Raw genomic sequence first — 17,028 nt, 5'->3', positions numbered from 1 at the left:
AATACATTTTTTTTAAAGTTTACAAAATGAAACAGTCTTTTTTTCAATGATAATACTTTCTTATTATCATGATTATGATTCTTATATATTTTAATATAACCAAGTATAGTTCATTCAAGTGACATGTGGAATAGATCTTGTCATGGATGCCACACATATTACAGACTCTCAATTACACAAAACATGATGTGTGGAATAGATCTTGTCATGGATGCCACACATATTACAGACTCTCAATTACACAAAACATGATGTGTGGAATAGATCTTGTCATGGATGCCACACATATTACAGACTCTCAATTACACAAAACATGATGTGTGGAATAGATCTTGTCATGGATGCCACACATATTACAGACTCTAAATTACACAAAACATGATGTGTGGAATAGATCTTGTCATGGATGCCACACATATTACAGACTCTCAATTACACAAAACATGATGTGTGGAATAGATCTTGTCATGGATGCCACACATATTACAGACTCTCAATTACACAAAACATGATGTGTGGAATAGATCTTGTCATGGATGCCACACATATTACAGACTCTCAATTACACAAAACATGATGTGTGGAATAGATCTTGTCATGGATGCCACACATATTACAGACTCTCAATTACACAAAACATAATTACACAAATAACATGACAATAAATAGGTATTAGCCAATGTCAAAGTGCCTGAGGTGTGACATCCTGATGGCCCATAAATTAATATTTTACACCTTTGTACACAAAGACAGACCTAAATGTTCTACAGGAAGTAAAGATCAGCTGTTACATGTATTTTGTAGTCCACTAAGGTCAATCAGTTGTAACAAAACATCAAACATGTACATGTAGTCCACTGAAGTCAGTACCTTGTAACAAAACATACAATATTTATACATTGTAGTAAAAACATTAAAATATATGTAAATGTTTTGAAATATTTGATTTGACAATCTATTGAACTGTTTCTTGATTAAACAAGCAATTTAATAATATAACTAACATTTTTATAGTTCAAATAAAACTTTTCTTCTAAACTGAAGTAGATTATTCCTTTACAATATTACAGTGCAAGTTCTGAGACTAATACATGGACCTTAATTATACATGTATAACTATAGTGCTGTAACCCAGCAAATATGACTCATGAGACAAATTATGTACCACCAATAAACTGAATTTGAGTGCTCGGACCAATACATGGACCTTAAGTATATACCTTTAGTGCTGTAACCCAGCAAATATGAGAAAAATTATGTACTTCCAATAAACTGAATTTGAGTGCTCAGACCAATACATGGACCTAAATTATATAACTTTAACCGTGGAAATAGTATACACTAGAGATTATCTCCCTTAAACTTAAATCTCTCAAGGCAACCTACATCCCAAGACAACTAGTATAGGTTCCTTCTACTAAAATAAACATAAACTGTGTTTGGAGTAACAGACCAGTTCTTCAAATTGATCTTTCAAGGTAGAATCTGACAAAATGGAAAAAAAAATGACAAAAAAAAATGAATGCATGCTTTAGATTTATCTTATAACTTGACAGAAATTACCTTTGTTATACATATATTTATATATTTTTTAATGAGATTGACTGTACCCAGTAGTTCACCAGTACATATATAATAACTTTATTGCTCTTTGATGGAGAATGAATCAAACTTTTCTCCAATCCTGATATCATCAGTGCAGGTCATACTAGTATGTAAATTTTCCATCAAGGTTGTTTGTTTTGGTTTTTCTTTCTATAAATAAAGAGTTCATATATACTTATGCAACTGCAAGTGAACTTTTTTGTTGTCAAGATATATGTGTATAGATTTGGATAGTGGATTATTTTCTATCTTGACCTAGTCATAAAGCTTCCGAAGAGAAAAAGTTTGTGAAACAACTAACTTCTTATCTCTTTCCATTTGTCTGACCTATTAAACAACTCTACTTTTCAAAGATAGCATCACCAAACAACAAATTAAGTAGGTAAGCCAGACAAAGGTGAACATCAAAAAGTTATTTACTAAATCATAAAGCAAATATACAGTACAACTTCTTTCCTATAAAATATATACCACAGGGGTACTACAATTTTATGGGTGAATACTTCTAGAACTCCAACTGTGTTGTCAAGTCAATTGTAGTCAGATCAAAGGTCACTAATAATTGATTAGAGTGTAAGGTTATCTGGTACCTTATGTAACATTACATACTTATTACCTAAATGCATACTCTTTCTTATTTCAATATCAACAAAAGTTTAAATGAACTGGAAGTTTGTTCTATGTTTATCTACTGTTTCCTACTGAAATTTAAAGTAAATGCTTTCATCCAGTTGATAGATTACTTTATTTTTAATCTTTGCTTGGAATAAATAAAATCTTGAAACCTAAGGTCTTGTATTCTTTTAATGTAATCATGTTTGTGGTCTATTTATCATTCTGTGGTGACCACAGCAAAGTTTCCATTTGTCTGGCATTATGTATCAGTCAGGAAAATATTGTTTGGCATTAAATAGAATTGTTTCTTTATAAAAACTGTTTAAAACTAAATTCAAATATTTTAATTGAGTTTTTATTATTGTTCCAGTTACCTTAATCTGCCTCTATAAGCATGATAAGGTAGATGAGACAGAAAATCAATCAAATCAAATGGAAAGATTGGTAATAAAAGAACTACTGGGGTAGATGTTCCATTAGCCTTTTCTCAATAAAATGGACAGTTCCTTCCTATAGACTATAGTACAATACAATGAAGTCAATTGACCTTGGGCAAGTTTTTTGGTTTTAGATATAACGGATCTTACACAAAGGCTCAACTACTCAAATAGTACCCCACCTGATATTTTCCTAGTTTTATACGAACATAATAATATGTAAAATCAACAACACTGAATATTATCACCAATATACATATCCTAAATTTTATCACATGATACAGTGTATATTTATTGATAGCAATATGTGACCTTACAATTATATTTATTTCTTTTGTTAATTACTCAATGAACTGTGATAAAAATTAGCATATATGACATTATACATGTACATGTCATTTAAATAATCCAGCAGGTGCACCTTGGTGCAGTTCAATATCATTTATAAACAACCTCAAGTATAGCTCAGTAAACATACTTGTCAGTGCAATGTATTGACCTGGTTATACAAAATCTGTCAATTATTCATCTGTCAGCTACTGGTGCAGTATTTCATGACAACATTGCTAACATTTTCTGGTGCAGTATTTCATGACAATATTGCAAACATTTATTTATAACTGATTCAGTATTTTATGACAATACTTTTATCATGTACTAGTACAATCATTGAAAACCTGATAATGTACATGAAGTGCAGTAACTGTAATAACCCATCCCAGAGGTTATCTTATTCCCATGAGTTGTCTATATTGTCATGTTGAAATACATGTACTGCAGTAACTGTAATAACCCATCCCAGAGGTTATCTTATTCCCATGAGTTGTCTATATTGTCATGTTGAAATACATGTATTGCAGTAACTGTAATAACCCATCGCAGAGGCTATCTTATTCCCATGAGTTGTCTATACTGTCATGTTGAAGGTGTACATGTAGTGCAGTAGCTGTAATATCCCATCCCAGAGGTTATCTTATTCCCATGAGTTGTTTATTGTCATGTTGAAGTACATGTAGTGCAGTAACTGTAATAACCCATCCCAGAGGTTATCTTATTCCCATGAGTTGTCTATATTGTCATATGTGTACTATTATGATACAGTTAAAATTACAGTCAAAAACCTAATTTCCTCTTCTAGTTCTGGAATGTTGTTTTCATCAGATTACTTTATAATGAGCTACCTACATATATACATTTCTTATTTACAGTGAATAATTACATGTACATTTTGTAGTACTTCAAGTAATTCAAAACATATCTCTATTTTGGTTTAATGACATTTGGCCCACTTCCTAAAGTATTCTCTGTACTAGGTATGACTTAGGTTTGTTCCTGACACTTTAATGAATTTGATAATCTTATTAACAATGTCAATTTAGATGTAATGAGAATTAATAAAAAGTCCAATGAAATTCTGTGTGTTATCAAGGTGTGAAAGTCTGAATATAGGTATAGTCTTAACAAGACCAAAGATCTTAACCCCATGGGAATTCATCAAACAACACAGATTCAGTAAACAATTTCTGGACAGTCCCATAGCTTGGATATGAGTATTTTAAATAGTTGAAGCACTCAGATGACCAAGTTTCAATACTTATGGTTTTAATACTTTGAATGGCTGAATAAATTTATTACACTGGAAATTAATATGATTTAGGCCTTTTAGGGAAACCCAATCTGAAAAGCCAATTACATAAATGGTATCATGGGTTTAGGTCTGGAAAATAAATGTGTACACCTTTCAATAAGGTCAGGTTTTTATCACCATTTTGTATTAATTTTGGAAACAAATTATGGTCTTCTGGAAATAACAGGTTGGAAACAACCCCCCAAATGAGGGATATCCCTTAAATGAGGGATATCCCTTAAATGAGGGACTGTCCCTCAGACAAGGGGTCATTTTACTGTTGTAGAAAAGAAAAAAGAAAAACTTACATTTTTTAACTTAAAAGGGGGAAAATTCATTATATTTGGAACAACTTTTCTAAAAGAGGGGTCCAATTATTTTTCAATAATAAAGAAGATACAAGTCCAGGAATATTGCAAAATTCTTGGACATGTTTTGACCATATAATACCAGATAGATGTATAGTTCTTTGGGAAAAGTTTCTTCAAATAATATAAATATTTGCTCATTTGTACTAAAAAGTGGTTTTTACTAAAAAATATGTTTTATCACTTGAAATGTACCCCTCATTTGAGGGGTTGTTGCCAACCTGAATAATACTGTCACTATAGTTAAGTATAAATCTTGAATGATTTTAGAACAACGGTAAATTGTAAGATATTTCATGAAGTGAATGTGGTAAAACAGTCATTATAAGTTCGTTAATGCAGTACTAGTGAATCGTATAAATTCATCAGTTTGAAACAAGACCAAAACTGATTCTAGACCTGCGTCCCTGCATGCCATTTTTTCAGGTAACATGTATACTGAAGCATAACTAATCATTCACTTTCATTAAACACAAACAAAATGTGAACAAAATGTCATGTACAATGAGTGATTCAAAATATCAGCAAATAGGAAGTGACTGCATGGCTGATTTAAAAATTAATAAATCTTTATACAACTAAACATCCTCAAGATGCAGACAAAAATGAAAATATTCCAAGATGAGTTTAATGAAATTTTTCTTTACCCAATGAGTGCCGTAAAAATTCAACTGATTTACAAACAGGAACTGGCTACACAACGGAAGTAAACATTGCTTACTCGCCAAAACGATATTTTTATCTTTCAAAAAGTTTTTACTGGTTTCAACAGAGAATTTTAAAAGTGCTTGTTCAAAAATGACCAAAAAAAACTTTAGGATAGGCACTAGAAATTAGAGTTGGTCATGTTTGCTGAATGCTGAAACCAATGTATTTTTTATGCTCAACTTTTACCATCAGGAATGTCAGCTATTCTAAGGCCCTAGGTAAAATGCTGAAGAAGGAGTAGATTACAAAAGATGGCTACAACAGAACTAAAACAAAATCAAATGCACATACACCTGAATATTTGCTTTAAAACAAATCTTAATTAATCAATATGCAAAGCTTTGGGTTTTAGCATTGAAAATATCCATAATAATAACCATAATTATGCTAAATAACTTTTCATTTCATGTATATATCTATACGCAAAAATGTTGAAAAATTTCTTAGTATACTGTGAATTCATTATTATTCGTTGGATACCAATTTTCGTGGAGTTCGTGGGTATTGGTGAACCACGAAATTAAATGTTCAACGAATAACAAATTTTCTATAGGCTTGTATGCAGACTTCGGCAAAACCACGAATTTAAATATCCATGAACATGCAAGTTTTCCTTAATCCACGAAAATTGGTACCCACGAAAATAAATGAATCCACAGTATTATATAGATTCTGTTCTGTAATAATACTCAATTGCAGTACATTTTAACACATTATGCTATAAATGGGTTTTTTAAATATCTTGACCACACAACAAATCTGTAGTTTTTCAAACAATTGAAAGGCTGTAAACATTTAATTTATAAATATGCCCATATCACTGACATTTCATGTCAAGACTGAAGTGTTGACTACTTGGCTGATGATTACATCAGGGAGGAAACCCCCACCACCAATGGCAACGATCCAGTTGTTGACTACTTGGCTGGTGATTACCTCAGGGAGGAAACCCCCACCACCAGTGACATCGACCCAGTTGTTGACTACTTGGCTGGTGATTACCTCAGGGAGGAAACCCCCACCACCAGTGGCAACGACCCAGTTGTTGACTACTTGGCTGGTGATTACCTCAGGGAGGAAACCCCCACCACCAGTGACATCGACCCAGTAATTGACTACTTGGCTGGTGATTACCTCAGGGAGGAAACCCCCACCACCAGTGGCAACGACCCAGTTGTTGACTACTTGGCTGGTGATTACCTCAGGGAGGAAACCCCCCACCACCAGTGACATGGACCCAGTTGTTGACTACTTGGCTGGTGATTACCTCAGGGAGGGAACCCCCACCACCAGTGGCATCGACCCAGTTGCTGACTACTTGGCTGGTGATTACCTCAGGGAGGAAACCCTCACCACCAGTGACATCGACCCAGTTGTTGACTACTTGGCTGGTGATTACCTCAGGGAGGAAACCCCCACCACCAGTGGCATCGACCCAGTCGTTGAACAAATGTTACAAAAATATCATTTAAGATACTAGATTTACAATTTTATCAGACATGAGTTTTGTCTATAAAAGATTAATCAGTGACGCCTGAATCAAAAACTTTAAAGGACCAAATAAAGTATGACGTTTAAAACCATTAAGGACCCACAATTCTAAAATTAAAATATATAAAAAGGTTAACAGGTTTCTATTCAATTGCTATTTCTTGGTCTTCATTTAGCTTCTGTCCAAGTTTCATAACATTTTCTGAAGATTTAACAAAGTTATTTTTGTCTGAAAATTTTGTTCTGAGTCCGTATGTCAATGTGAAAGTTCTGCAAAAAGCTAAGTCTGCATAACAGTAAAGTAGTGGAGAAATGGAGAAAAAAATATATTTGGAAAATTTTGCTTCAGACATTATCTCTTAATAATCATAAGAAAGCATCTGGAATCTGCCGAAGTTTCATGTAATTCTATGTATGAAGGTTTGACTAGGTTATCAACGTCTTGAAAACTTTAAACACAAGACTACATGTATATCCAAGTTTCATTAATTCCATGAAGGTTTGACAAAGTTGTTAGTGTCTAAAAAAAGGAACTACATACTGAACCTAAATTATGCACAGCCAATGACAGAATATAGGATCGCTATGTCTTCCTTCATCAACAAACAGGCCATATGAACATGATGAATTTTATGTCTCATTGATGAATAAAGTTTAATTATTAGTTGCTGATTTCAACCGTAGCAAAACATTTATAGGTTGTAGTTTGTGAAGATTGAATGCATTTAAGAATTTAAAGATAATTTTCACTGCTGTAGGATAATTTTCAATTTGTTTTTTTAAATGTTGACTTAAGGTCAGTTTCTGTGTACATGATGTAGGGCTCTATAGATATAAAACAGATTAATCAAATAACAAGTATGTTAAAACTATATAGGAACAGAAGTAGAAACAAAGTTCTAATCACTAAGTACAAAAACTACTTTTTTTTAAAGCAAGGGGTGTTTATTATGTGCAAGAAAGTTTCTTGAGCTCTGCTAAAGGTAGCTTTTTCAGAGTGGGAATTGACCACTCGACAGCTTTCCAAATGTGAGTGAACTTTTAAATTTTGTTTGGTATTTACCCTCAATAACTAGCCAATTTGTGAAGCTGCTGAGACTGTGAAAATGAATTACCGCAGTCATGACAGTGAGAAGTGGAACCACTGAATTGGTCCATTCTAAAAGTCTAATATTCAATAGTCACATCTACATTGTTGAATTGCAAAGTAATATATCATTTTTACTAGACAGTCCATAAATGCATCAGCTTTTAAAATTATAAATTCAAAAGAGGCTTGTGACTGTTTTTTAAACAACTATTAGGTAAAACACATATTATGAAAAAAATAACATTAGTGCTGCATGCAACATGAAAATAAGCATCGTATTTCAAATTTGAATGTCATTAACTTGTAATCTGAAACTAAACAAAAATCTGGGAAACATATGTTTCTCTGCAAAAGTAGGTTATAGAACATTTATGAAGTAGAATCATGCACTAAGAATCACAAATTCCAAAGAAATCCTCATAGATAACTTGGTATCTATGAATAGTACTGACATGAATTAATCTCGTCAGAAAGGACCAATGAAGCCCAAATATTTGTGGTACTGATTTTTTTGGTTTAGCGAAGTTTCACAGGTCCACATATGGTTCGGGGAAAAACGGTTCATTACAATAATCCACGGGACACCATGAATGAAAATATTTTGTACAAATAGTGAACTTCACACCTAAAATATCAAATCCTTCAGTAAAATCAGGAACAATAAATATACGCAAAAAATATTCGAACTAAAATCTGTTGAGTTTGCAATTTTCCATTGCCAACACCATATTTGTACAGACAATTGTGTGATATTTTTCAGTAAAACGTGTAAATTTTACCTTCAATTTTAAATATTCCTCTATTGCTCTTAGTGCTGAATCTGTTAATTTTACTTGAACGACCGTTTTTTGGTCGTGAGGAGAAAAATTTGAAGAGAGCCCGTATTTCTGGCCTTCCACTAGCGCGGCCATGTTGGGTCTGATCACAAAAGTTACTGTTAGGGAAAATTTCAAAGTAAATTTTTATTTAGAGTTTCCGGTTGGTTGTCGATTGTCTGTTACACAAGATATGAATTACAAAAAGCAAAGTGATTTGATACTTAAGTTACTTTTGATATACACACCACATATAAATATATTCTTTTTATTTTCCGATTTTTTAAAACACAAATATAAATACTAATATTTAGATACATTGTGATACTTTCCCCATGTAGAGTACGATTGGATAAAACAGCAGACGGAAAGGGTGCAAACCGGAAAATAATAACTGTTTAATGATAAAAATAAATAATAATGAAACTACCAAGAAAAAAACACAAAAATCACAAATAGATAAATTATTTCGCCAGAGAAGTAAAATATAAAAAAAAATAGTAAGTACGTTCGAATGTCAGAGTTTTCAATCTAGCATACATATATCGATAGTTTAAGAAAAAAAAATGCAGTATTGGACTTTTTCAAAGCCTGAAAAAAAAAGAATAATAGAATAATAAAAAAACAAAAGATAAAAACACATGACAAGCAAATACGAAATAAACAGATTTCCAAACGCTTATCAGATACCAAACGACTGCCAATTACTAAGATGTTGAAAGCGTGACCATGATTTTAGTAAGGTAATTTGTCCGAAAATTCATTGTAATAAACCAGAGGATACATCAAGATATTTGCTTCCGTACAATAGGCGGCTGTATACAGAAAGGGGGTGTGTAGAGCACCCCAAATTCGGCGGATACAAAAGACTAAGAAAATGACAGTAAATCTTTGTATGTCAAAAAGTAGGATTAACACTAAACAACTTCTTGTCTTTCAACTTTCATTGCACCACCAAACCCTCTTCAATTGTTTATGAAAAGTAGGTTGATTTTAAAACTTGATTGTTTCAAGTATCATAAATTATGAATATTTATATAAATAGAAGTTTCATTGTAGTATTTGATGAGCACACGTTTGAATCTGGGTATACGATATAAAAACTCCTAAAAATCTAACCGGTTGATTTTGTAAATTTGCCAAGAAAGGCATTCAAAATTCCGCGGAAACTTTACAAACTCGTCATCAAATCGGTTGCGTGATTTGAAAGCAGCTGCAAAATATCACTAACATGCTGTTTATTTTATAATGCGAGATCTAATATAAAAAAATCATAAAATTGGATCATGAACTGAATCGGAAGACTTTTTACTTTTTTATTATCAATGTGATCCAATTTATAAGAGTATAGTCTCTGGTATAGTGTTTTAAAAAATGTACGACGGGAATATATGCATGACGATATTGAATGAATAAGACAATTGCGACGACACTGAATTTAGCGCCAACAAAAAAAAAGGGGGGAGGGGGGGAATGGGATCTCCAGTGTTTAAAAAAAGATTTTCTAGTAGTGAAAATAATTTTGACATCTTGAAAGGCATGTGGAATGTGTTACAGAAAAAAGATTTAAAAAGCCTTTCAAGACGTCATAATTATTGGGACAAGTGTTCTAGCAAAAAGTAAGCACACGGATTCATGTTTTCCTTTTCCGATCGACCGTGCAGTTCCGAAAGAATGTTATATCGTATAATTGTATGCAAAAATCAACGGTCGATGTTTTTTTTTTGTATGTATTTGTTGAGTGGCAAGAAAATTGCGTAAGGCTGATTGTAAGGATTCCACATTTTTTTTATCGCACGTACCCTTCATTTTGCTGACTTGGTTACAGGCATATAATATAAACAACACTTTGCAACATCTTTCCATTTAAAAGATGTGTTATTTTTTTGGAAAAGTATTAAGATCTGAAATGTTGTGCTTATTCATGTATGAAACATGCAAAAAATCAAACTGAAATATCTCGGGGGGGAAAAAGGTATATTTTCTTTGCATATTTCGAGAGAGCATATCAACGTACATTGCCTTTGTGTCAAATTTTCTATGAATATCCAATGTAACATTTCATCTGTATCGTATGCTCTTATTAAAGAGATATGGCCAACTTCCCCGGCAATCATCTCACTCGAGTTATGAAAATCAAAAAGTTGCTAGAGACTTGAATATGAAAAGGTCTATATAATATAGATAAGAGAGCAATTTAGAATGTATCCATATAATCAAAATTTAGAGAATTTAATTGATTATTGTATACTAGTATCAAAAACATTCATATTCAAACAAAATTTTGCACCGATGGTCATCACAAAACAAGTAAGAACTTTTACTAAAAGACAAAACAAAGCTTTACTTCCGAGATACTAGTAATTCGGATAAACAATGCATGTTCTTCTTATTCATTTTTTTATTAAAACTTTTAATTTACCAAAATCTATCAAAATTGTAGTTTTGTGCATTCTTTTTTGGCATTTATGTCGTCCTTACAAAATAATACGCCATAATGTAGTTAGTTTCTTTGTAGGGAATTACATATACACATCCGTTTGACAAAGGGCACATTTTCTTGCCCTCATTTTTTGTGATATATAAATATATTTGTATTTAGAAACGACCCCTTTACAACGGGGGCACTTGCAGGCGTGGTACCTCCAAATTCGTCTACAATAGAGTTTACAATGACTATATGTACAATCAAGTAAAATACAATTAACATAATATCAGAGTTAACAAGGAATGAGCTGTCAAATTGACAGCAAACTGGGCTTTCTGTATTTTGAAAGGCACTTTCAGGCTTTTTTTGACTTGCAAAATTCTATGCATATTTTCCAATCTATCAAGGACCATAACTCTTAAACGGCAAAAACGGAAATCTTCAATATCAAACTTAACCTCCATTTTGTCATCAGTAACAGCATATTAAAATTTTATTAGCATTGTCTAAACGGTTCATAAGCAATTGCATGGAAACAACATAAAGTGCAAATTTACAGTATACCAAGGACCATTACTCTTGAATGGCATAAATGAAAATCGTCGATATCAATCTTGACTACCATTTTGTCATCAGTAACAGCCGATATTAAAATAGATAAACCATAGGCAGAAGGATTCATAAGTTTTTGAACGGAAACGAAATAAAGTGCCATTTTCCAATATATCAAGGACCATAACTCCCGAACAGTAAAAGTGAAAATCGTCAATATCGAACTTGACCTCCATTTTGTCATTAGTATAAACATATTAAAATTTGAAAAGAATCGGTTACAAGGTTTATCAGTTATTGCTCGCAAACTGTTGGCAGCCGCCCGCCCGCCCGCACACCGCCCGCCGTAAATCACCAAAATAATAACTGTTTTTTTTCCTTAGAAAAACTCAGTTAAAAATTGTTACCTATTAAAAGAAGTTAACTTTCATAAAAGACATTTTCCAAGATCGAAAGATCTTTGAGAGTACATATCACTAAACAGCTTTGTACCAAACTGTCCATGTATGTTTACTGACATGTGGATCAACATGATAAAGATAAGTCACCAGGCAGTATGTTTATTTTTTATGTAAGACATTAACTATGTGAAGCAATACCGGGAAAAGTTAATACTCAGATATTCATTAATATCAGCATATAACTCGTTTCGGTATATGCAAGACATTCGAGTACGAAGTATTCCACGGACTCCTCAGATCTACATTAACACATTTGACAAATGGGAGTCTCGCTCAGATTAATTATATACACAACTTAATTCACAGGTTAACAGTTTGTTCGTGTTAACAATTTCAGACTTGTAGACTTAAAAGCAGCAAGCGGTAATGTCATATTACTTGCTTTTCTCTTTTACTAACAGACTTTGAAAAAAATCAAATATATTCAAGTTAACATTCGAATTAGTTAAGTGATCCAAATCAATACATTTATCATATTAAGCACTTTAGCTCATCAAATATAATTCAACATAATCTACATTTATTCCAAGTCATGAATCCTAGCGATACTCTTATTTCGCTAGTGTTGAATTATATTGTTGATTTATATTGTTATGTTTCAGGTTTTGTTGACTTGAAGCTGATGACGTCGGCCAATACAGCACAACCGTGTGTGATAGATGGTCGTATTACAGAATTCCATGCGGCGTAATGTATTTTATGGAGTGGATTGTTGGAGTGGAGTATTGGAGTGAACTTTTGGAGTAAAGTTTTTGGAGTGAGATTTTGGAGTGAAATTTTTGGAGTGAGATTTTGTAGTGAAAATTTGAAGTAAAATAGAACACAAAAATAAGAGAAGAACTACAATTACAATGTTATGTCCGAGATTTGGAGTTAGATTTTTGAGTGAAATTTTGGAGTACATAGTCTATTAGGCAATATGGGATGCGTGGTTGCATGTTTTTTTTTTTATAATAACAAAATACGAGATATGAGATACATGAAACAAAATATCTGTGAAATATACTAAAATTAATATCACAATTAATTAAGCCGAAGTTTCAATTAAGCATGGCAGCAAATGTCATTTAAAGTAAGCATGTACTGAAGGGTTGAGTACAGTGGAGTTGTGGACCGGAGTGGAGTGAAGTGGATTTGTGGGTTTATTAATTCAATAAGTAAACCAATTTTCAATATACAGTTTTTATTCAGTCTGAAAACATGGAATCACTTGTATGTCTAGTAAAACTTTTAACTTCATTCTTTGATTATGATATGATTTTTGATAATACATTACATATAATACTTTGTATCAATATTATAACTAACTCAAGGTTATACGTGTATCTCCAAACATGCAAAGTTGAGGTCACACACACATATTTGAAGGTGCTTTGAAATAGTGTACTGGTTATAACTTTTTACTTGAAAACAAAGTTTTGTTATTTTTTGAAAATACAAATACAACAGCATAAAAAAACAGCAGCCTCTGACAAAAAAAACAGAACTTTTAGTTTTATAACATTCTGTATTTTTTATTTAAAAAAGTTATGAATTTGCTTAATTTGTGACAGATTCGAATCTTGAAGAAATTAACATGTATCTATGGAGATCAGGATCATTCATTAAAGTAATTCTGAATTAAAGAATAAACCAAAAAAAATAGTGACTGATTTGTTTTAACATAAAAGTATAGTTAATTATTTATCCCATGATTAATAAATAATTTTGATATATTTCAATATTGAAGGAGGACGGTCAATTAAGAATAGGACCTAGTCACACCCATGAAATGTAGCATATCATATGAGATAATTTGTCAAATGAACAAATCATTGGTCACTTCTGAAAATAAAAAAATATACTGACAATTTGTTGAAAGATGGTAAGTTTATGTGGAAAAGATCATAAAATTGCATTTTATCAGTACCCATTTTATCGCAATGCCAGCAATTAAACAATTTTAAAGGCAGAGGCAATTGGTGTAACAATACATCTTAACATCCTATCATAGTTTTCTTTTAGGTGCAACATCAAAAGATAAATGTAGGATTAACAAGAAATTGGAACCCGAGCCAACCAACTACAAAAAAGTTTATCGCCAGAGGGCTGATTTATAAATAAATTTAATGGGTGATTGGAAGGCACTTTTTTTTTTGCATAAAACTAGCGATGACAGGTCCACAGATTTGTTTGTGCCGAATTTTCATGCAATTGAAAAAAATCTGCCAAGAACCCCCCCCCCCCAAAAAAAAAAACCCAACCCAACCCCATTTTTGTATCCGAAATTGACCTTTTGATGTAAATCCTTAATAGAAAAATGTCTTGACATATTTTCTCAATGAAAATCTCGGACATAACATTGTAATTGTAGTTCTTCTCTTATTCTTGTGTTCTATTTAACTTCAAAATTTGACTCCAAAGTATCACTCCAAACATTTGACTCCAAAATCTCACTCCAAAAATTTGACTCCAAAATCTCACTCCAACAATTTCACATCAAAAGTTCACCCCAACACTCCACTTCAATACTCCACTCCATAAAATACATTATGCCATCCCGTACAGAGGTATACGATTAAAAGATCCGTGATCATCTAGAAATTAAGTCATATACTTGAACTTGCGCTCAAAGTTATCTTTAAATAAAAATTGATATGGTAAGCAAAGGTCAATGAACGTGTAAAATAAACACAAAGATATTTCTATTCACTAGTATTTCTTATTTGCATCTAACCATATAACCTTGAATTAATTTGTTTGTGTTAAATTCTAGATTCCACTTCGATGCAAATGTAACTGTTATATTTAGCTGATGCGGAGGTTCCTCGTTCTTCGGACTTCCCGATTAGGACTACATAGTCAACAAATGATAAACAATTCAGTAGTTGCGAGAACAGTTTGATGCCCAAATTACTGATATCAAGCATTTTTACGACGTCATTCATTCGAACAGAGAAAAGAGCCGCGGACACAAGACACAACGTTGTTTTAGGCCCCGCAATAAAAAACAATACTTTATTTGATACATTATTGTAAAGTGACATGAGCAGTTTCCAACACTTAGCATGGATGCATGTTTTCCATCTCGCCAGACTCAGTCAAAAGCTTTTGATAGGTCTAGAAAGAAAGCTTCTGATAGGCATAAAACACGCGAGAACCCATTTTACATTTTCAGCTTTCAGAAAAGACAAATACATTGTACTTTGTATTGTAAAAATATGGTCTCCCGTTATTCCATTTTTTCTAAAGACCTCCCACCTCGCCTTGACCATAAATCGAACAAAAGAAAACAAAAAGAACAAAAGACAAACAAGTTCACAGAACTAAATATGAAAAAAACTGAGGATTACAGCAACACGACCCCTTCGAAACAGGAGGTGATAACAAGTGCTCAAAAAGGGCAAGTTATTCAAGCTTCACAAGTAAAAGAGAGGCGAAAGAAACCAAAGGGACATTCAAACCGTTCATAAGTCGAAAATAAACTGACAACACTATGACAAAAAACAAATAGAAAAGAAAAAGACCAAAAGACAAACAACCGTATACAAAACACAGCATAGAAAACTAAAGACTGAGCAACACGAACCCCAACAAAAACCGGGGTTATCCCAGGTGCTCCGGAAGGGTAAGCATATCCTGCTCCACATGTGGCATCCGTTATGTGGCTAATGTAAGTACAATGATGAGTCTAATTCGGTAGGTCACATTCGGGAAAAAAGGAAGGCGGGATTATGGTTACGACGATTGGAACATATCCGTCGTCATCTGTGAAACAGATATTCCGTAACAGTCAACCAACTCGTGACGGCGTCCGCAAAATTTTCGAAGGGATGATTTCAACTTCACCACTTGGAACTCTTGGTTTGATAGCTTCCTTGTGAGAAGCAACCCCTATCAAGGAAATCATGATAGGAAACGCAAGCCCTTGGATATTATATCAGTTGGGAGATATATATATCCCATATGCAGGCGCTGCTGGAACGTTGCTACATAGAAATGGAAAGTTCACAATTGGGAAGCTGAAATGATCTCTTTTGTCGTAAAAGTTTGTTCTCAAACCGTCAATTAAACATTCAATGATAAGTCGCATAAGGTGATATCATTTCAAAGGGGTGATTTCAACTTCACCACTTGGAACTCTTGGTTTGATAGCTTCCTTGTGAGCAGCAACCCCTATCAAGGAAATCATGATAGGAAACGCAAACCCTTGAATATTATATCAGCTGGGAGATATATATATATCCCATATGCAGGCGCTGATGGAATGTTGCTACATAGAAATGGAAAGTTCACAATTGGGAAGCTGAAATGATCTCTTTTGTCGTAAAGGTTTGTTCTCAAACCGTCAATTAAACATTCAATAATAAGTCGCATGAGGTGATATCATTAATAAGAGATAACAGTAGTGTTCTGATATTCAAATCTCGTAAATCCATTTTGAAATTTATAGTAAATAACGAACACCGAGAAATCGCTTGATCTCGAAACGGAGCGAAACAGGGTGCGTCAATAGGATAAGCGTCTCCTACTATTATGGATCACCCGCCATGAAAGAGGAAAGGTGGAATGGATTTTTGGCCAGAACAAATAAACATATCCGTGGTCGTCTGTGAAACATGTATTGAATAACGGTTAACCAAATCATGATGATGTCCTTAAAACTTTCGAAGAGACGATTTTAACTTACCAAGAAAACCAGAAGAAACAATGACAAGAAACGCAAGCCTTGCAATATTGTATCAAGTAGGAGACGTTAACTCCGGAACTCCCAATTGCTACATAGATATATAGAAGGTTCACAAAAGGAAAATTGAAGTCATCTCTTTTCTTTTTTCCTCGATCTCTTTTT

The 17,028-nt window shown here is 33.0% G+C and overlaps 1 protein-coding gene across 1 annotated transcript in view; it reads right to left on the bottom strand.

The window, feature by feature from the left end:
• Nucleotides 1–8,852, bottom strand: part of LOC127733871 (RNA polymerase II elongation factor ELL2-like) — a 54,432-nt gene extending 45,580 nt beyond the window's left edge. The window contains exon 1 of the mRNA XM_052243318.1: nt 8,721–8,852. Coding sequence (XP_052099278.1) covers nt 8,721–8,852 — 132 coding nt within the window. The remainder of the gene's footprint in view (nt 1–8,720) is intronic.
• Nucleotides 8,853–17,028: the final 8,176 nt, after the last annotated feature.

This window comes from Mytilus californianus, unplaced genomic scaffold (genome assembly GCF_021869535.1).
Source record: "Mytilus californianus isolate M0D057914Y unplaced genomic scaffold, xbMytCali1.0.p SCAF_3, whole genome shotgun sequence".
In the NCBI taxonomy this organism is placed as follows: domain Eukaryota; kingdom Metazoa; phylum Mollusca; class Bivalvia; order Mytilida; family Mytilidae; genus Mytilus; species Mytilus californianus.
The sequence above is the reverse complement of the archived record's forward strand: the minus strand, read 5'-3'. Positions and strand labels throughout refer to the sequence as shown.